General features: G+C 41.7%; 5 protein-coding genes across 5 annotated transcripts; 3 read left to right on the top strand and 2 right to left on the bottom strand.

Annotated features, from left to right (window-relative positions):
• The first annotated feature begins 57 nt into the window (after positions 1 to 57).
• LOC119548301 (sorting nexin-29) lies at positions 58 to 1927 on the top strand. The gene has a single exon (XM_037855469.1). The coding sequence runs from the start codon at positions 182 to 184 to the stop codon at positions 1742 to 1744; it is 1563 nt and encodes a 520-aa protein (XP_037711397.1). The 5' UTR covers positions 58 to 181; the 3' UTR covers positions 1745 to 1927.
• Positions 1928 to 4220: 2293 nt separating this feature from the next.
• On the top strand, positions 4221 to 9665 carry LOC119548829 (UDP-N-acetylglucosamine--dolichyl-phosphate N-acetylglucosaminephosphotransferase). Its single transcript, XM_037856447.1, has 5 exons — positions 4221 to 4605; positions 4666 to 4807; positions 4865 to 5078; positions 5451 to 5685; positions 8999 to 9665. The coding sequence occupies exons 1-5, from the start codon at positions 4460 to 4462 to the stop codon at positions 9489 to 9491; spliced, it is 1230 nt and encodes a 409-aa protein (XP_037712375.1). The 5' UTR covers positions 4221 to 4459; the 3' UTR covers positions 9492 to 9665.
• LOC119548828 lies at positions 5725 to 7960 on the bottom strand. The gene has a single exon (XM_037856446.1). The coding sequence runs from the start codon at positions 7748 to 7750 to the stop codon at positions 6278 to 6280; it is 1473 nt and encodes a 490-aa protein (XP_037712374.1). The 5' UTR covers positions 7751 to 7960; the 3' UTR covers positions 5725 to 6277.
• LOC119548830 (radial spoke head 1 homolog) lies at positions 9607 to 11262 on the top strand. Its single transcript, XM_037856448.1, has 2 exons — positions 9607 to 9745; positions 10223 to 11262. Exons 1-2 carry the CDS (start codon positions 9671 to 9673, stop codon positions 11180 to 11182), a joined length of 1035 nt encoding a protein of 344 aa, XP_037712376.1. The 5' UTR covers positions 9607 to 9670; the 3' UTR covers positions 11183 to 11262.
• A 461-nt stretch (positions 11263 to 11723) lies between these two features.
• LOC119548827 lies at positions 11724 to 20753 on the bottom strand. Its single transcript, XM_037856445.1, has 5 exons — positions 20619 to 20753; positions 16310 to 18352; positions 13360 to 13652; positions 12674 to 13305; positions 11724 to 12609 (listed from the first exon to the last, which is right to left on the bottom strand). The coding sequence occupies exons 2-5, from the start codon at positions 18305 to 18307 to the stop codon at positions 11798 to 11800; spliced, it is 3735 nt and encodes a 1244-aa protein (XP_037712373.1). The 5' UTR covers positions 18308 to 18352; positions 20619 to 20753; the 3' UTR covers positions 11724 to 11797.
• Positions 20754 to 20994: the final 241 nt, after the last annotated feature.

The raw sequence follows: 20994 nt of genomic DNA, 5'->3' as shown, positions 1-20994 counted from the left end.
ACCTGGGAGTCGAATGCTCAGTCACTACTTTTAAAGGTCACTTATCACAGTACTGAACGAGCCCACCGTTTACCAACACCAGTCGCGTTGCTTAGTTTGTTGTCGACCAAACAGTGTTGGCAAACACTTGGTGACAAAAATGATTGGAAAACAATAGATAGTTAAATAATAGCCACAAAAAATGCCAGAAAATGCAGCCAGCTCGGTGCCCACAGAGGCTGGCTTCCGGAACTTGCGCTGCCAACTGTCGGGCAGCACCTTTGGCCAACGGCGCGAGGACATCTTTCGTCGTGTCCAGGAAAGTGCGCATCAGATCTCCCTAAAGTACAATGGAAAAGAACTGGCCACGGAGAGGGATGAGTCCGTCCAGGAGCTGTGCGATTCCTTCGAGGAGCTGCTGTCCTACGGACTGAGACAATCGGCCAGTGGCTCCTCTTTCAGCGCTGCCAATTTCATCCAGAACATGCAGGAGATAGTGTCCGGAAATGCTATTGGGGGCAGCAACAACAATGACACCACATTCTGGGAATTTTGCCAGTCGCATTTGACGCCCCACGAACGGCAGCGGTACATGGACCTCAAGCAGATCTGGACCAATGTGGGCAGAGGGCGTGCCTTCATTCGCTCTACGCTGAACGAGAGGCGCCTGCACAGCCATGTGCTGACCTGGTTAAGCGACGAGGAGCAACTGCATCGCTTCTACACACCCTGGTCGCTGCTGCTCAACGATGAGGTGGCGAAGAAGCTGCCAGAGATCTTGGACTCCCTCAGGGATGTTCTGTTCGCACTCAATGTGGACACTACCGAGCTAAATGCGCCCAGGAGATTGACAGCCACTGTCAAAGAGGAACCCATTATATTCACCCCCAGTCCAGTGCCTGTAATAGGGCGCCATAAAAACCGACCTGGCATTCCCGTGGAGCGGCCCATTGAGGGCGCCACCTCCACAGAAGATTTACTGAGTGCACTGAACCCCATCCAGTCGGTGGAGGTGCAACAACTACTCTCCAATGACGCAATCGAACAGGAGTTAGCCACGCCTGTTGATGAAGTCACTGTGGGTCCGTTTGATCCCATTGGTCCTGAGTTGGAGTTTCTCAAGACGCCTCTGCCTGACATTTTTCCACAGGCTGTTCCAGAGCCAGATCTTTACGAAGACCGCAGCGATACGTCTTCGCAATGGAGCAAGTCATCATCCTCTGCAAACTGCGTGGCCAACAGCCAACAGCAGTCAGCGTTGGAGGAGCAGGTGAATCAGCTTAACGAAAGATGCGCTCTCCTGGAAACCCGTGTGGCGGAGCTGAACCTGCAGAACCGCCTGCTCATCCGAAGGCTCACAAAACAGTTTGAGGAGACCGGCATTGATCCCAGCTCATCGCTCTGCTCTAACTTCCTGATAACCATTCCGCAAGTGAAGCTGGCCAAGACACAGCGAACTGGTTCCCACTACACCTATGAGGTTCACATAACGATGAGGCAACGTTTGGAACACTGGACCTTTTTCAGGCGATACAGCGAGTTCAACAAGCTGCACAAGACCCTGCTGAAGACACATCCGGTGGTCAGCGCCGTGGAGTTTCCGCCAAAGAAACATTTTGGCAACATGAACCTGGTCTTTGTGGAGGAAAGGCGCCAGCAGCTGCAGATATATCTGCTTAATCTCGTTGAAGTCCTGCCTCAGGTGGAGGCCTGCAAGTCCAAGGCGGAGCTGCAGAAGGTCTTTCCCTTTTTTAGGGAGAGGTAGCAATCTCTAAGAAACATAAGCTATCAAAACACAACCTAGAACGCTCGAAAAGAACAAGTATTTCCACCTATATTATTTCTATTTCGTTATACAGATCTTTACTTATATGTGTAAAAACGGAGTTGGTCCAAGTGCTGTAATAATTGATATTAAATAAAGATAAGACTTTTTCATCTCAAAAAAGTGTTTAGATCAGAGACCGAAAATAATTAGAACATCAATGATTTGAGCTCATGGTCAATGTATGCTAATCCACAATGACTTTTATTTTGTACGTTTTATTTTTATAAATCAATGGTAAAAATTATTTTTAGAGTTTTATTACAAAACTCAGGTAATAATCGTTATAATTGAGTAAAAAAAAACAAAATTCAATTCGGATTATTTGTGAGTTTTATGTTATAAAACTCAAAATAAATCTCAAGACGCTATTGCGGCTATAGTATTAGGTATTTTAATATGATTTAATTTGTTCTTGGCTTGGCCATGCAGTTTCAATACACATAATTAAAAAAGTTTTAGTCTAACAATAAGCTTTTTTTTAAAATGAATGAAAGGTAAAATATGCGCCACTTTGCACAACTTTTTTGCGTAACAAGATGAAACAGTTTGTTTTTTACCTTATAGCTTTCGATCACAAGATCTTAAAAGTCAAAAGACCAAGTTAAAACAAAAGAATTCGCGGATTGAATTTTATCCATTCTTGGGTAAAATTATGATTGCAAAAATCATGGTGACAATTAAGAGCACTTTTTCGGGAACTCTTCAGGCCCTCTCAAAGGCCCTTACCATTACTAATACTGAAGTTTGATTTACTATTCATTAAAACCTGAAAATATATTTTTCAGTTAGACCAGCGTTTTTTTTTTTGATTGAGGTTCATTTCATTTTGTCATTAACCTTTTTGAACTTCCGAATCTCCATCGAGAGCTTAAAACCAAAAATAAATGTGTCCTCATCACGAATATAAATGCCCAGCACCAAAAACCCTGACAGAACTGCAAATTTTGTAACTTTAATACATTTGTAAAATAGCTTATTACTTGAAAGCAGCTTTTTTATGATGTATGTTGAAACTTAATGCACAAACCAACAAGAACCAAGTAAAATCATATTAAAATATCCAACACAACGGCCGCAATCTCTTTTTGAAATCAGAAATAATAATTATATACAAGGGTGGTCAAAAGTATTTTCACAAAAAAAAAGTTAAATATATTCATAATTTGAACTTACATCTTGTTTACTTTGGCATCAATGGAAAGGTAATTTAAATGCCGTTTGAATGATACAATACATTTCTTAACACATTCACTACTTATTAAAAAGGACGAATTTGTGTGAAAATGTCCTTTTTGAACTTTTTTCCTCGACTTGAAAACTTAAATTTTTTGATGCAAAAAGTTTCTTCAAACAAAAATAATAGTAACTGCAAAAAGAATTTTTCAAAAATCATTTTGCTTATATTTTTTATGATTTTTTGAAAATGCTTAGAAACATGCATTTTAGCCATATTTTTCTCTTTTTCATACAAATTTTTTCCGACAGTGTCACCTTTAAAAAATCATATAAAATATAAGCAAAATGATTTTTGAAAAATTCTTTTTGCAGTTACTATTATTTTTGTTTGAAGAAACTTTTTGCATCAAAAAATTTAAGTTTTCAAGTCCAGGAAAAAAGTTCAAAAAGGACATTTTCACACAAATTCGTCCTTTTCAATAAGTAGTGAATGTGTTAAGAAATGTATTGTATCATTCAAACGGCATTTAAATTACCTTTCCATTGATGCCAAAGTTAACAAGATGTAAGTTCAAATTATGAATATATTTAACTTTTTTTTTGTGAAAATACTTTTGACCACCCTTGTATATGTATATATGTTAAAAACTGTAAATGATTATCGTCTCTGGTTAAAATGTCGTTGACTATTCACTTGTGATACAGACAAAGTATCTATAACTGACTGGTTCAGTTTGTACTATAAATCCATTAAAGTAAGGATTTGAAATTTTTAATTAATTATATTGAAATAAGGATATGAAATTATTATTATATTATTATGCCAGCCAAATAATTTTGACAACTTTGTTTTTGAACTTTAGATGCTAAACTTAAAGGTGCTTAAACTTAAAAGGTAAGTGTACACATTTGAAAATTATTTATGGTAAAAACAAATTTATATATAAAGGAGTACGTGAACATATATATTAAATGTCATAAACCTTTAGGAGGGGGGAGTTTTCTTTTTATTTTTCAATATTTTAGAATTTGTTCAACCCTTTTTTTTATAGTTAAAATGACAATAAAGTCAAAGACCACCTGACATTGTAATTTAAAAAAAAGCGATAGTAACTCTGTTTTTTGGCCTTTAAAACCCTCTACACTCTTCTATGAATAGTTTTTCAAATTGTTCGCGCACTGAAATATAAATCCACTGTCTTGGCTGACAATACGGTATGTTTAAACCACCAAAGAGCGTCCACACTGGGCCGCCGAACAGCTGTGTTTGTTGTTATCAGCTAATTGTAATTGCGTGTACTTTCGTCGGCGTAATTGATTTCTGCACCATGATCGAGTGATCCGCAGGCTTCCACGGACTCCCAATTTCCCGACTGACTCAGCACACTCGAAACGCGTGACCCCGGTACGTTTTCCGGGAACAGGGCACCAGCTAATTCAATTAGTGCAGTGGGAGGCGCCTTGTCAAGGTCGACCATGTCGGGAGTAGCCATAGCCATCAATGCAGCCATTTCGGGCGCTGCCTACTGCATGACGGTGCGGATGATTCCCCGCTTCCGGGAGATGTTCGTCCAGGCCAATCTCTTCGGCAACGATCTGTGCAAGAAGGACAAGCCACAGGTGTAAGTGTTGGTTTCCTTTGGGAAAGATGTAGACTTTATTTAAACAATCCCCATTTCTAGACCCGAATCATTTGGCGTACTGATTGGCTGTGTGTTCCTGGTCTCCTTGTTTCTGTTCATACCCATTCCCTTCGCCTTCGACGAGGCGGCTGCCACGGATGCGGTTACCGGAGGAAAACCAGACACCTTTCCACACGATAAGGTAAATATTTAATTGAAAAAGTTCACGCGACCTTATCGGCTGTTATCGCCCGCACAGTTCGTGGAATTGATTGCCGCCCTCCTGTCCATTTGCTGCATGATCTTTCTGGGCTTCGCCGACGACGTTTTGGATCTGCGCTGGCGCCACAAGCTGCTCTTGCCCACCATCGCCACGTTGCCCCTGCTGATGGTCTACTACGTCAACTATAACTCAACTACTGTCATTATGCCGAACTTTGCGAGGAATCTGTTTGGCACTTCTTTAAACATAGGTAGGTATGCGTTAATTCCACTGTGTAGAACTAGCGAACCTATTTGGTGTACTACAAAAAGCTCTTTTTCCCAAAGTCCAACCTAGTTTATAATATGTCAAATTCGGTTGAAAGAGTATGTACCACACAATACTTATTTTAACATAATCGCTTTTGTAAATTCAAGATACAATATAATACAATATTATATTTTTTAATTCTTCTGTTATACTTAAAATGGATTTTGATTGAGTAAATACTCAATAGTACTATAGAATATTTTTGTACATAAAAGTCAAGACCTTTTAGATTTGTAACGATTTATCTTTATACGATACGATTTATATCTTTATATTGAAAATTCGATCATATCTAATTACATTCTCTTTTAAGGTGTTCTATACTACGTATTTATGGGCATGTTGGCTGTATTCTGTACAAATGCCATCAACATTCTGGCGGGGATCAACGGCCTGGAGGTGGGACAATCCCTGATAATTGCGGGCTCCATTTTGCTGTTCAATGCCATTGAATTGTTCCTGGGGCACCAGGTGGATTCGCATATATTCTCCATTTATTTCATGCTGCCTTTCCTGGCAACAACTTTAGCGCTTTGGAAGTTCAACAAGTAAGTCTGGCTTTTGTTTATCTAAATTATCTTTATTTTTTACTACTGAATTAATCTGGCAAGTTAACAAATTCTCTTATAAATATAATTATGTGTCTAGGAAAATAAACTAATAACACAAAAAACGCAAACAAATTTTAACCAAATTTAAATTTGCTTGTTCTTGAGAACTTGTTTTAAAATTTAAAGTATACCTAAAAAGCTTTTTTAAACAGATCATGTGTGTTTACATCAATATACATATCTTAAAAATAATGCTAAATTCCTTTCAACCCATTTCACAACTTTTTTCCATCTAATTTGAGATTACTCTCTGTTGTTCTGTTCACTTCAGTTTACTCTCATAAATTCTTTGTTTAGTTCTGGTTTTCTTATCACAGATGGCGGGTCTGTCTGTCCTGTCTGCTGAGATACTAAATTTGGAATTCGCTTGGCCAAAACACAGAAGGGCAAGTAGGGCATGAGTGGATTAGGCAGAGTATGATATGAGATTGATGGGGTTTCGAAAGCAGGCACATATAAATATAAATAGTCGTCGATCTATGCTGGTGCGCTAGGGTGCCCAGCCCAAGTCAGACTCTGACAGGCGTAGTTATTCCTCCTCCTGCAAATCCTCTAGGACGTCTACATCGTACAGATTGACCAAGAGCTGGCCGTACTGGCTGCTGTGCAGGAGTGCCTCCTCCGGAGCGAAATACTTCTCGCTCTGCTCCCGCAGGCGGAGGAGCTGGGTCGTACCATCGATGTGAACTCCATTGGCTATCAGTTGCTGCATGTAGTTGGCATCGATGTGCGCATTTCGGGTATCGTTGGGCAGCTTCACTGGAAGCTTTTGCTGGCTAGAACTCTGCAACTGAAGCACAATCTGCTCGGGGGACTGACACAGCTCGCAGTTCCACCCGCCGTAGTGATTGAGGTCGCCCAAAGTGCTGCTCGCCAGCCGGTGCAGTCGGTGGGCGTCCAGTTGGGCACTATGCAGGTGCCCCAAGGAACTTATCACCCCATTCAGCAGGGTCTTCTTTGGGTGCTGCCAGTAGAATCCGTACACGTTGTACTTCAAACGAAACTTCAGCGGTAGCACGTCCTTTGCATAGTACTTGAGAAACTTAAGAGCCGCAGGGGCGTAGACGGTTCCACTGTCCCCGTGCAGCAGCAGATCCTGAGCCTGCATTTGGACGCCACATTGCTGCCACAGCTGGCGCCTGAAATGGCTGTAGGCCATGGAACTGCTACAGTTGGTCTCGGAAGAGCAGTGATGCAGCGTGTATGCAGCTCTGCTGCCCAGCATGTTCTCCAGACTGCGCTCCTTGCTGCCGTTGCTTACGTAGTATATGAGGAAGTAGTCCACCACCTCGATAAGAGCTCGAATTTGCAGCTCCAAGAGCTCAAGACTAAGATGGTCCCAGACTCCCAGTTCCAGCATATAGAACAGACGGTGCAGGGAAGTGGAACTGGCCTCGACCAGTTGAAGCGGTGTGCTTCCGCCCCGTTTACTGGCCCGGTTGGACGTCATCAGAGCTCGCCAGATAATCTCCGGCTGGCCGCAATCCCTTCCGTGCCAACCACTTTCACATCTGCACTGCGGCGGGGCCATCAGGTAGTCCACATCGTTGAGCCGCAGACTTTCGTTTATGGTGCCCTCGCGATAGCACCAAAGCGCGGGGGTCAAACCCATCTCCGCGTCCACATAGGCAGGCACGTTGTAGTCGGGCAGGTGGGATTCGTTCAGTCTGTCCGGTTTCATTTGGTAAAAGTCCCTGTCGTAGCGGTTGACATTTTCGTGTTGCCGGGGACACCGGGTTCCGTCCACACGGGGAATCGTCTCCGAGGGGGTCTTTCCAGCTTCACTGCTGGCCACGAAGTTCACCCGCGCTCCGCTCTGCTCCAGGGCACTCCGCTGCTGAGACTCCTGGCCGCGGCTCATCTGCAGCAGCCAGATGCAACCGATGAAGCCCACCTGCAGCACCAGCACTGACCACAGAACCAGCTTCTTGGTTATTGCCAGGCGGCCGACGCCGGCGCCAGCTGACAAGGAGTGGGCTGCCAGGCCTGCGCTCCTCACCATGGTTGCTGGTTCACTTTCTGCAGTTTTTCCTTTTCATTCTTATCAGACTTTTCGTACTTTTCTCGCTTTTCCCTGGCTCGCAAACACGCCCAAATTTTTTTACGGTTCCTCCCCCGCACAGCTGTCTCAAATGTCCTCTCCCAGCTGTTCGCTGCTGCTGCGGGAATCTGGCCTTTTCCCGTCAAATCTAGCTAGAAGTAGAACAGAGAGACTTTCAGTGAGGTTAGCAACTCTAAATGTTACTGTTCGTCAGGACGCTTTTAAAATTTGTAAATGTGCCCTATTTTTCAACGATTTTAGATATATGTAGACGTTAAAAATAGAACACAATTGCAATCTAAAAATGTACTACTTAAACTTTTGTTTTTAAAACTAATTTTAAAAATTGAAGTTACGGAATCTTTGAGCTTGAGAAAATACCAATATTTTTTTTAAGGTTTTATACTTTTATCAAAATTTAGTTTGCTTTACATCGGAACGACGAATTTTTACAAGAAACAAGTTTCAGCTTAAACTTTATTCTGCAAATAATATGATACGTTTATTTTGTTTTATATGCTATAATTGTCCGATTTGTAAAAATTAAATTCATAATTCGGATATCTTAAAAAAGATATTATTAAAGTAAAAGAGATCAGCAAAAACAAGGCTTTAACTTGTATCCTGCTAGCTACATGTTATCATTTTATTTTTATTATCTTTTAACGAAGTAGTTAAATACAACTCCAGTGCACAAATAATTTATTTTAAAATTATTTTAAACTATGTATAAAATCTAAAATAACGAAGTAACTTGTATTAAATTGTAAATTACTCATTATATAAAAAAAGTATGTCTGTAGTACAAACTCTGTACTACAACACAAACAATGGTTTAGTACATGGGAATTAAAAACTATTCACTTGTCAATTAAGATTGCTAAGGAATCATCCAAAAAGGATAATAAAGACCGGATTCCTTTTCGTATTATAGTTATTATGGGGTTGAATATAACGCCATTCATTACATTAATTTGATAACTACTTTTCCTAAGAAAAATAAACTTTTATCAACTTAATACTATAGGAGGTGTCACAGAAATCTCTTCGGGAGAAATTCGTTGAAAATGTCAATACAAGTTTTTCCGAATTTCGCCAAAAGAAATTTCTGTGACACCCCCGTACGTAACATTTGTGGAAATTAAAGCCGAGCAAAGCTCTTGAAAGTAATATAAAATATTTCATAACGATCGAAAATTTCTGTTCCAGATATCCCTCGCAAGTGTTCGTCGGAGACACGTTCTGCTACTTTGCGGGCATGACGTTTGCCGTGGTCGGCATCCTGGGACATTTCAGCAAGACCCTTCTACTTTTCTTCATGCCGCAGATCCTGAACTTCCTTTACTCCACGCCGCAGCTTTTCCACTTTGTTCCCTGTCCCCGTCATCGGCTCCCCAAGTACGATGGCAAGACGGACCTGCTCCACATCAGCACCACAGAGTTCCGCTTGGAAGATCTCAACACTCCGGGGCGGCTGATGGTCACAGTTTTACGAAAATTGCGACTTATTAGCTGGCATACCAAGGCAGATGGAATCGTGAGGACAAACAACTTGACCCTCATCAACTTTGTGCTAGTCATTTTTGGACCTGTCCATGAAAGAGTGGTTACGCAGATGCTGATGGGATTCCAGGTGTTGTGCACACTGATTGCTCTTACCATTCGCTATCCCCTGGCCAACTACTTCTACGCGAAAACGTAACCCTCGATCCTGTTGTTTATTGATTCAGATATTTATTGTAGTAAGCCTTTGTAAGTTAACTATACAAACAGAATACATTTATTTAATGCCTACACAAAATATTTCCCGAAAGTAAGTCGTAAGAAAAATCTGTATTTCACTCGTCAATAAAGAACCAAGAGAATCACCTCAAAATCACCATGGCCACAACTGATTTGTCGGAGGAGGATCTATCGGCGCCCGAAGAGGAGGAGGATTTGGGTCCCAACATAGGCGTAAGTTTGCAATATATATATATATATATATATATCTGGTAAATGTTATCGAGATGGTTTTTGCAAAAAAGGACACACGTTTTTAAAGTTTACTTTTATACCTGAATCTTCTACATCAAAAACGAATGATAAATTAAAAAGGGTCTTTCCATCATAAGCTTAAACATTTTAAATTATTTTTCCTTAAGTTGTATGCGGTATATTCAGTTTTAAAAATTTAGTTACATATTTTGCTACTATCCTATCCTACTTTTTAACTGTTTTTCAGTGCATAGAAAACATATGTATTAACGAATACGAAATATCTAAGTACAAACTTGAAGACTTGACCTGCTTAAAATGTAATTAAAAACAGTATGTTTTTCTTACGAGTACCAAATTATTAGTGATTTCCTACGAAATGTCTTGCAAGCGTCCGATTCGTAATACCAAATAGATCTCAAGTATGTTAAGTCGCTAACTTTTCCTACTCCTCAGCTCTATATAGGCGGTCGTAATGCGGCAGGACAAAGACACGGTAGAGGTTGGGCTATCCTGCCCAATGGCGATCAGTATGATGGGAACTACCGGAAGGGCCGCCGCCACGGAATCGGGCTGTACGTGTTCAAGGACGGATCAAGGTACTACGGGCAGTACCGCTGTGGCAAGCGCTGTGGGCGTGGCATCTTCATCTATCCGGACGGATCTGTGTACGAGGGCAACTGGCGCAAGCACTTAAAGCACGGCAAGGGGCGGTACAACTACGTGAATGGGGACACCTATTCGGGCGACTGGTTCAAGGGTCAACGACATGGGGTGGGAATCTATCGCTTTAATAATGGCACGGATGCCTGTTGCTTATCCGTAAGAATGAAGGCCACCTGGAACAGCAACATGCGAACGGGTCCCTTCGAGCTGTACATCGGGAACGAGGACAACTGCACCATTCTACACGGAATTTGGGACTCATTATACCCGAGTGGACCGGCCGTGTTCAGCTTTAACAACCGGTACCTGCTGCTGGGCTATTTCCTGCCCGCAAACTACAATTTTAGGGCGATCGGCAACGATGATCAGATGGAGGACATTGAGGAGCAGTTGGACGACGAGCAGGGCACCGAATCGACCATGGCGCCCACTCTGTGGTTCGCCCAGGAGATCGCTGTCTACGACTTCTCACTGCTGCCACAGGAGCCGGTTCCTCTGGCCGTTTCCGACTCGGAGCTGTCCGTCTGCTCGCTATCCACTGTGCCGAGCATCCGCAGCGAAGAGAAGATAAGTTGGTACGGGGAGGGTGAAGAAGCCGAAGGCGAGGAGGGCGGCGAGATGGAGTGCTTCCCCTGCGAGTGCGATCTCACTGATCTCAGCGAGGTGGAGACGGAGAGCGAGGTGTGCAAGATCGACGCCAATCCATGTTGTATCGAAATCCTCAAGCAGCCAGAGTGCCCGGATCCATAGGATTGTAGCTTCTTGTCCACATTATTTTGTTATTGTTATTAAACGTTTCCTGCAAGTGAAAGAATCTTAATATATTCTAAGAAAAACATAAAAAAAAAAAACATTTTAAGTTAGGCATTAAATACTATACTATCCTTCAGCTAGAATAGGGAAATTCGCCAGTTCTGCTACAGTAAACATTTTATTTTTATATACTTTTTATTATCATACAATTTCATTAACATTTGTTGCTCTCATTTAAAATTCGCCTTACTCTTTTTACTTTTGATGCTTATACTCGTAATGTAATGAAATCACAAGTGAGGGTTATTATTGACATGATACCTTAGCGGTTCCAGGTGTGAGTTGATTTCAAATTAAAATTCTTTAAGCTTTGTTTTTGATCATCTTCCGGATAGTAGTACGACCTCATCCAATACTTTCTAACGTTCAGCACTTGAATTCATATGTTTTGCTAATTAACTCTAAGTTGAATTATTGTTGTATGCCTTACCATTACTTCATATTCATGAAAATTACCTTAATATGCGGATGATTTTGATTAACTTACATCTTTACAATTTATATTTTCGTTACATTTTATTATAATTACTAATTTAAAATTTAAAAAAATCTCTAGGTGCTGGCAGGGGCTGCCTTGGGTGGAGGGGATGATGGTGACGCGTTTGCCATCTTGCTGCTATACTGACAGACATCACTGCAACTGGCGTCCAAGCTGTTGGACTCACAACTGGACTCGGATGGGGGAGTCTCACTAGACGTTCCATTGCCACATTCATCCAGGATTATGTTTAGCTTCTCTATCTTCGCCGGCATTGCAGGACCCACAGTCGATGTCCGCGAAGTGGTCTCCACAGGATTCAAGCGGAGCATTTGGTAGGGGGCTTCGCCCTCCTTTTGCAGCTCATGGAGAGTGCTGCCGTCTTGCTGTTTGGACACTTTGTAAATGGCCGGGCAAGATTTCGAGTTCTTCACTTCGTTCGCGTCCTTCAGTTTGGGCAGCTCCTCTTGGATACCAGAGGGTTTTCTTAGCGGCTGCATCTCCTGCTCTTGGTTATTGTCCTCCACGCTTATGCACTGAGACAAAGCAACTGCTGCCGCCACGGCCGCCGCATGTCCGCTGCTGCTTGCTCCTTCGGGGTTCAGATAGAGAAGCGGGGCATTGTAAAGCAGTAGCTGAGGTTCCATTTTGAAGTCGTGCTCTAGCTGCTTTTGCTGGTCAAGATTCTCATCAATGTAGTTGATGTGGATGGGTGAGGTCTGCAAATTAAGTTGCGAGCTATGCAGCATATCGACGTCTGGTGGTGTATAGTAAATCGACGCCTTGCTGGCTGAGTAATTGGCAGAGAGGCGCGCTTTAATTTTTTGTATGTGCAGCTCCTTGGAGCCAGCAAAGTCCATTTGGCCTTTGAAATAGCAGTCTAGGTCTGTTAATAAGTTATTGTAATTATAAATAAGAGCAGTCTTTATAGGCATTAGTTATAATCTTACCCTCGGCAAGGTCTTCCTCACATCGTCCGCGACAATTCTCAAAGTAGAAACTGGGCAGGTTCTCCAGCACCTTGTTCAGAGTCTGCTGTTGATATTTGTATCCTTCCCTGAGGCGCAGCACCTGGTGCGCACTAAACTTCCGGATTTTGTTCCTCTGGAAGACATAGTTTTCTCGCACCCAGCTCAACTGGCCAGTTGAGTAGTCGCGCACCTTCTTTACCTGATCATAGTATTGGTCCTTCAGCGTAGTAAGATGATTAGAGCCTATATCGCGGAACTCTCGGATGTGCTTGGCCTGGCTGGTGTAGCTGCTCTGAATCCATTCCACCTGCTGGGCGCAATTCTCCCGGATGCGGTGCACTTGCTGGGCGTAGTTTTCGCGCAGTCTCTCCAGCTGCTGACTTTTGTAGGTTTCAATGCTGTCTAGCATGGCGTATATTTGACCTGGCCGCGGGGACTTCTTGTTTCGATTAACGCAGCAGTAGAAGCGATTGCATATTCCCCAGCGTGACAAGCAGCTTCTCAATCCCTGCACCATCAGGGTTAGTAGCAGGAATGCTGTAGCCAAAGCCGTACCAAACAGTATGCTGCCGATCTTCACCCGGTAGAACACAATAGGATCGATGTACAGTCTGGAAACAGGGATAGTTTAATATTAAGGTAAATTGATTGCTATGGAGTCCCACCGTAATACTGCCGAGGCCTTGCCCATCACATTGAAGGCATAACATGTGTACATGCCACTGTCAATTCTGGAAATATTGTGCACCAGCAGCGATCCGTTCTCCACCAGCACCACGCGCTGACCGACTAAGTTCTGCTGGCGTGTCAGGTTCAGGGACTGGATGTAACTCTCGTCCATCAGGGCAGCCAGCTCCTTCGCGCTCGGTGGCTGGTGAGCTTCCTCCTTACTATCGATTATAATCGGCCGCTTGTCAGGATCAGCATGGTGGCGCAAAATTTTAAAGCGGGGAGTAACCTAATAAAAGTCATACTATTAATCCTGGCAATAAACAGCTTAAGACTTATGCTAAACCAGTAAACAATGAATTGTGTCATTTCTATAGGTACATAAGTAACATATTGTACACAGCTAATCAAACAAAAACAGCTCTTAACCAGGTTAAAAGCTAGTGACGACCGCTCCTTCAACATACAAAAGTTCTGATATCAGCTTTTGTGACGAAAATGTATTATTCGAACCACTTTTAAAATCTTTCTCATTCGTTACGTTCCAATACAATATGCCTGTGAAGGCTAGAATCTGTACAATTTTGATGAAGCGTGACGAATGGGAAACATTTATAAAGTTTATGTACTTGTAGGATCGGATAATACATTTTTATCACAAACGTTAATATCAGAACTTTTGTATGTTGAAGTTGCGGTCGTCACTAGCTTTTTACCCCGATAAGAGGTATTTTTCGTTTGATATCAGAAGTTTTGGAAAAGTTAATTGATTTCACAGTGTTAGTTTTCAAATTATTATACCTCAATACCATGAACAGAAATCGTCCCCATATAACTTCGTTTATATGTATAAAAATATTAAAGCTTCTAGCCACGCGGTTATTTTCTATTATAGTAAGAGGAATAAAAAAATTTAGAAAGTGTAATTATTAATTTAAAATCTTTTTTTTTCACAAAAGTTGATATCAAAGCTGTTCTTCGCTGAAAGTGCGATTGTCACTTTGTTTTAACCTCGTAAAGAGGTGTTATGTTTGATCTATCAAAAACAAAGGAATCGTATTGATCTCTCTTGTTTTTAAACAAGGTACTATGGTATCAGGGCAAATTACGCTAAAAAAGCGGCCCTTGAAGTTAAAAATAACTGTAGCTGTAAATATAGCTGTTTATAGGGCTGGGTTTTCCCAAAAGTTGTAGAAGTAAAGTTTAACACTGTTTAACACATTTTAAATGATTCCATGACCCTAAAATAGAGTTTGGACACGCACAAACAAAATTCACCGTTCAGGCAGCGTTTGTTGTTCTGAACTGGTAAAAGTGTCCATTTATGTTGACTAAGCATTTTCAAACCTTGACAATGTCAAAAGTTAATGAATCTCGTGGGCTATGCAGTTTGTAGTTCACACAGAAATCGTTAGGGCAATAACAAGAATAAGGCAAATTACAAAAAGGAGGCGTGTACAGTATTTCAAATACCTATTGAACGACATATATCACAAGTCTGTACAGTTAGTAGTTCAGAGCTGTTTTCTTGCCAAACTAGCGCGTTTTTCCAAAAGTGGTAGTACTGAAGTTTTTTATGTCGAGCCATTCGAATGTATTCAGGACCATTAACAACGATTTGGTACAAATTAACAAAAGAAAACAAAATTTTAATTTTGAAACGTTCCCAAAATTCTTGATTCCGAGTGTCGGATTTAAACCTTTTTTTTGTGTATATATGTATAGTAGTGGCGTTCGCACACTTTCCTGTGGGCCTTCGTCACTCATGGACTGCTGTCCTCAGTGATAAAGAAATTAGGTATTATTTTTCTGTATATTTCCTCTTAACATTATTTTATATAAATCCAAAGAAGAATTTAAGCATGCAAATCCAGTTTAGGAAATCAAGTCACTAATATTACATTTACAAGTTTTTGTCATATTAAGGGGAGATTTCCGTCCAGCGCGATGTATTAATCGACTTTTTTACTGTCTGATTTTATATTTTATACTTTAAGGAATGCGTACAAGAAAAATAATTATGAGAACGAGCGCGCAATACAGATCAAAACCACCTTTAAGTACGCTTTTGTCGAAACCGCGTTTTCCAAAACTGCGTACCTTGTACTATATTAAAGGTTAGATACAAATGTATTAGGTGAATGGTTTCAATATAAATTCCAAATTAATGGAGTAGAAACTGGGGATTTATTTAAAGTATTTTAAATGTTAGGCTATTTGATTAAAGAACATGTTATTCAAAACTTTCATATTTTTCTTGCTCATAACTTGTTAACCAATGGTTGGATTTGAGCAGTATTCAAAATAAAATGCCATTTACGCTTTTACAATCGTTCACATGGACAAACATACGCATATGGTTAGACCAACTAGGCTACTGATCCTGATCATGAAGAAATATACTTTTCTGTATATATATATATATTATACTGTGTATACTTTAAAGGGTCGAATTTGATTTTTTTCGATAACTTTATCACTTTCACCCATGGTAAAAAAAAGCAACTGTTTACAATTGCACATCCCGCAACGGCGCCACCTAGGACCGATTTTCTAGCTTTTATAGTTCCGAGATCTTAGCGTTCATACGGACGGACGGACGGACGGACAGACAGACAGACAGACGGACATGGCTACATCGACTGGGCTGGTAATGCTGATCAAGAATATATATTCTTTATGGGGTCGAGAACGCTTCCTTATACCTGTTACATACTTTTTAGCGAATGCAACACATATATTCACCCTAAGAGTAATTGGTATAAATATTTAGTTAAGTACACTGTATATATATAAATCTTTATAATGTACACGAGCTGGAGTCCTTAGCTCAAAAGCATAGAGGCAGTGTTCAGTAGCCAATATTTTACTTAGTTTTGAATCTTAAGGTAGCTTTAATAAATTGGGACCACTCCCTATTGGGGAATGAACAGGCTTTATACTCACCCATATGATGTCTGGCACTGGACTGCCAGAAATTTGGCACTCCAGCTTGGCCGTGGAGAGGAGCTTGTGCATCTTGGGCTCTGAGAACTGCACCACCGAGGGCACCGAACAGTTGAGATTGCTCAGCACGCGAAGCATATCGCCGGGATAGCCGTACTGACACTTCAGTGCATCGATTTGGGTGTCGATGCTCTCGTACGAGTCAAGCGGAGTCTGGCTGGGACTAGCATTGTTAGTCTGTGCCTGGGGCGGCAAATGGCGCAGGCTAGTGCTAGTATTAGCCAGCCAGGCGGTCAGCCAATACATGCTGCAGTCGCACTGGTACTCGTTTCCCAAGATATTGAGGTAGTGCAGCTGTCTGAGCTCCTTGATGCCTTCTGGCAACGATCCCAAGCTATTCCCACGGACACTGAGTCGCTGCAGTCGTGACAGCCCTGAGATCTGGGTGGGCAGCTGAAGCAATCCATTTTCTGCTAGCAGCAGCTCCCTTATATTGGGAGTATTGGCGAACAGTGTGGCGGGTAACCGAGTTAGTTGCCTGTTCTGCTGCAAGGACAGGTAACGCAAGCGATGAAGAACCTGCGGGTCCACAAGCGACTCATCATAACGCGAAATCCAGTTGGAAAACTGCTCAATGGGCGTATCATCGATGCGTAGCAACACCAGAGAGCGCTGCCTCTGAAACAATCCGCTAGGTAGTTGCTTGAACTGATTCCGACTGAGATCCAACTGCCTGAGGGCATGCAGCGACTGGAAGATGATGGAAGACAGCAGGGTCAGGTTGTTGCCGGATACGTTCAGCGCCAGCAACTGGTCCAAGGACTCGAAAGCCTTGCGATCGATGATGGTCAGAGAGTTCTGGCTAAGGTCCAACTGCCGCAGTTCGCGCAGACTGTACAGACTGTGCTTGCCGATGGACTTAAGCTGATTTCGTTGCAAGTGCAACTGACGGAGCTGCCCGTTGCGGGCAAAGAAGTTGTCCGGAAAGGAGAGCAGGCGGTTATCGCTGAGGTCCAGCACTTGAAGGTCGCGTGCTGTTTGGAAAAGCTGGAATGGCAGGATGCTCAACCGGTTTCCGGAGAGATAGAGCCGCTCCAACTTAAGGGCTCCTACAAATATATCCCGAGGAAGCTCTGTCAGCAAATTCTGGCTGAGATTCAGCATGCGCAGTTCGCTGAGCTCGCCCAGGAAGCGCTGCGGTAAGGAGCTTATCTCATTCCTGTCCAAGTACAGCTCCTCCAGTTGGTTCATGTGCTGCAGGTTCATAAGTCTGCAGTTAGACAGCCGATTACCACTCATTTTAAGTACTTTCAGGCGACGTGTGACCTGCGGAACGGCCCAATGGAGACACTCTAAGTGGTTCTCAGCGAGATTCAGCCTTTCCATGTACTCGAAGCAGTGCGGTTGGCGAGTGAAGAGCTCCCTAAGAGGCTCATCTTCTAGGTTACTGTCCTGCCAGGAGAACTCTCTGACGCTCTCGTTCTGCGGCAGCTTCAGGGGATTACTGATATCCGCAGGCACATGGACCAGCATCAGCTGGTGGTAGTTGATGAGCGAACTCCGCGGAGAGAGAATCTCCTGGTTCACTTGCCACAGGCCCATATGCTCGCACTTGAGCTTAAACACATTGGCCTTGGGATCCACTTCACCAATCGCAGAGAGTTCATGCTCTTCTACCTCCACGCTCTCCGATCCGGCGTCCAGGCCGTCCAGCCACAGACCCTCATCACTGTCACTATCATCTAGATCCGAGTCCACTGCATGTCCCACGAACGGCAGGTGGAACTTGTAGCCCAGCAAGGAGAACTCTTGCTCCTGCCAGATCCTGGTCCTGGGCCTGGTCTGCGGACGATGCTGCTGAGGGGTTTGGGCCAGTAACGCCTCAGCGCTACTGTATGTGGCCTGACAGTATGTACTGTCGCCACTAATGGCCACTGCGGCGTTGACCAAGACGAACAAGGCACACAATATCAGGGGAATCTTCGATATTGCTTCCATTTTCCAGTATGTAATCTCAAATATTTGTACGGTCGCATAGTACACCTGCAAGATTTAAATGACAGAAAATTATAAAATTATATTTTTTCAATGTTATAATGTATAATATTCGATTTCTTTTTAAGTGCTCAAGTTGTATTTTTAATATCGTAATAATGACAGTGATTGCCCCATTTATGGCTTAGATCCAACAAATTCCGGGCACAAAAACACTTATCAGACCACTTATGGTTTTTGGTCATTATTGATTTTTGCCAGCACCCTTCCGAAACCAAAAAAAAAAACTGTCGCAACTCTCATTTTTTTGGGAGAACGGGAAATGAGCAAGAACGATGGCCAAAATCAATATGTTAGGAAAATATTATAAATAAAACGGTGTGGTACAGGAGAAAGAGACTTGGAGTCCAGTGGCGTGCCCAAATGGCGACGCACAGAAAATGTGTGGGACTCAAAGTGAAGGAATGTATGTATTATTCAGAGCGACTCTTTTAAATAATGCATTATAATAGTGTCTGGTTGGATAATGGAGGAGTTAATTCTTCTCCATCTCCAGTTTGCGTTCTCACGCAACGAAGATTTAGAACTTTACGACATGCGAAGAAACAATTTTTTGTGTTTCAACGTTATAAAATCTAAGACGAAAATTTTGAATAACTAAAGTTTCAAAGTAAATATCAACTTAAATAAAGTATTAAAAAAAGGTCGAGGGTAACAAAATATTTAGATCATGTTTTTTTTTTTACTTTTCTTCTATTAAAAAACACTCGGCATATTAATACGTATGACGGGAATTACTTAATCCGCTTTGAATAAGAAAGCTCCCAATATTATCTACCATATATTTTAATTTACCTCTTATTTGTTTATAAACAGAAATATTGAATGAAATGCCGCCCAGCAACCGCAACCTACATCAACAAAGCAATTACGTTCTGCTGATTTCAGTTCCCAAGATTATTACTCAATGGGTAGAAGTCGAAAGACGGGGAAACTATTAAAGGAATTTATTTTATATTGCCTTGCCTGTGTCGAGAGTGACTGACCCGATGCCACGTCGAACATATAGAAAATAGAAGCTTTTATATTTGTTATTAATGGCCAGCTGTTGGGGGAAAGCTGATAACAGCCAACGGAATCATAAAGTTGATAAGTCGGGGACTTGCGAAAGTGATCAAGATGGATGGGTGTTTGAGTTCACAGTGATCACAGTTCTCAACGAAATTAATTCTTAGTCAATATTGTTATTGATGGCAAATACTTAGCCCACAAATTCAGATTGTGTGCAAATTTCACACTTCAAATACATACATATGTAGCTAAAATCTGGCCAAAACTGCTTGAACGAAAAAAAAAAGTACAAAAAAAACGAAAAACCGATACAAAAATAGCCCAACACAAAGACAAATAGCAATACAAACACTCAGTCGAAAAACTGCCACGAATATAAGACCATAATTAAATTAGTTGGCTCAAAAAGCGAGGAAGTAGTTACCGAAATGGAGTGCAAGTGCCACCAGTTAATAAGGCCTGTGGCTCTTCGCTCGATATCAATCGAAACATGACCAACCGCTGATGGCGCAAATAAGCAAGTTATTCGAGGGAACCTTTGTTATTGGTCAAATGATTAGTTTAAGTGTCGTTTCCATTGAGCCAAAGAATCGGAGACGACCGAAAGAGAGGGAGATAGAGTGGGTTGCATAATCTGTAATAGAACCTAAGCTCAAAACAGGGCAAAAACAACCGTTTAACTGCGGATTCAATGTACATATATTATGTATGTATGTATATCTAAACACACTCTCACACACACAGGTAACGCCTGCTGACGTCTGAAAAGCCGCTAATGAGACAGGCGGGCACGAAAATACCAATTAGCTGAGATTCTTTTCTTCCGGAGAGTAGAATCATTCACCAAATGGAGATTTCCGCCCACTCATAATTCATTCAACACCTTTTTGTTTCCTTTACCTTGGACCTCATCTCAAGGGTGTGTAAATATGTGTAAGATGCAGCGAAGATGTTGCCAAGGGCAACGTTTGTGACTTCGATGCGGATAATACCGATGGAGAATCGGACTTTTAAGTGCAGCTGCGAACTACATATATAACCACGGAAACTTCTGGTTTTATTTTTTCTTCACCCTTTGTGGCTGAAGTAGACTTTTTTCTACGCACACACTCGCACCTGTCCTACATCAGACTTTTTATTTTTCCCAATCGAAAGATTGCAACCCACTATTTATGTCTACATTTTAGTCACACAAGTAAAATGATATTTTTTTCTATTTCATATCTTCTAAATATTATCTCACCGTTGTTTATATTCTATGCATCTTCTCGCGTCTTTTTTCGTCTTGGCTGCAGTGTGACCGTAGATGAACCGTTTAAGCACATCAACGGCACATTAAAAAACGTCCTAAAATAAACCGACTGTTGGTTTGAAAGCGCCATAAGATATACCAACAACCAGTGTTGCGCAGTGACGAAACGATATACTGAGTTCTTACCGTCTTTATTTAATTGTTTGAAAAATACTGTTATTTTTCGGTTGGTGTTTCAGTATTGTAACAACAAAATACGTTGTTAAATTAAAGTGTAAGTAAATTCTAAAAAATGAACTCTTTACTTTAATATAAATAATGTAACGAAGAGATATGATATCGTCAGTTCCTAAGTAAAGGCTTAATA

This window comes from Drosophila subpulchrella, chromosome 2L (assembly GCF_014743375.2).
Source record: "Drosophila subpulchrella strain 33 F10 #4 breed RU33 chromosome 2L, RU_Dsub_v1.1 Primary Assembly, whole genome shotgun sequence".
Taxonomy (NCBI): domain Eukaryota; kingdom Metazoa; phylum Arthropoda; class Insecta; order Diptera; family Drosophilidae; genus Drosophila; species Drosophila subpulchrella.
Note: the sequence above shows the minus strand (reverse complement) of the source record. Positions and strands in the feature narration are given on the sequence as shown.

Bases quoted from the DNA above. Each gene is read 5' to 3' on its own strand.
- LOC119548301 (XM_037855469.1), top strand. From the start codon at position 182: ATGCCAGAAAATGCAGCCAGCTCGGTGCCCACAGAGGCTGGCTTCCGG.
- LOC119548830 (XM_037856448.1), top strand. From the start codon at position 9,671: ATGGCCACAACTGATTTGTCGGAGGAGGATCTATCGGCGCCCGAAGAG. The intron at 9,746-10,222 runs GTAAGTTTGCAA...CCTACTCCTCAG, and splicing joins ATTTGGGTCCCAACATAGGC to CTCTATATAGGCGGTCGTAA.
- LOC119548827 (XM_037856445.1), bottom strand. From the start codon at position 18,307: ATGGAAGCAATATCGAAGATTCCCCTGATATTGTGTGCCTTGTTCGTC. The intron at 13,653-16,309 runs GTGAGTATAAAG...GACTTTTATTAG, and splicing joins CAGTGCCAGACATCATATGG to GTTACTCCCCGCTTTAAAAT. The intron at 13,306-13,359 runs GTGGGACTCCAT...CCCTGTTTCCAG, and splicing joins AAGGCCTCGGCAGTATTACG to ACTGTACATCGATCCTATTG.
- LOC119548828 (XM_037856446.1), bottom strand. From the start codon at position 7,750: ATGGTGAGGAGCGCAGGCCTGGCAGCCCACTCCTTGTCAGCTGGCGCC.
- LOC119548829 (XM_037856447.1), top strand. From the start codon at position 4,460: ATGTCGGGAGTAGCCATAGCCATCAATGCAGCCATTTCGGGCGCTGCC. The intron at 4,606-4,665 runs GTAAGTGTTGGT...CCCCATTTCTAG, and splicing joins AAGAAGGACAAGCCACAGGT to ACCCGAATCATTTGGCGTAC. The intron at 5,686-8,998 runs GTAAGTCTGGCT...TTTCTGTTCCAG, and splicing joins GCGCTTTGGAAGTTCAACAA to ATATCCCTCGCAAGTGTTCG.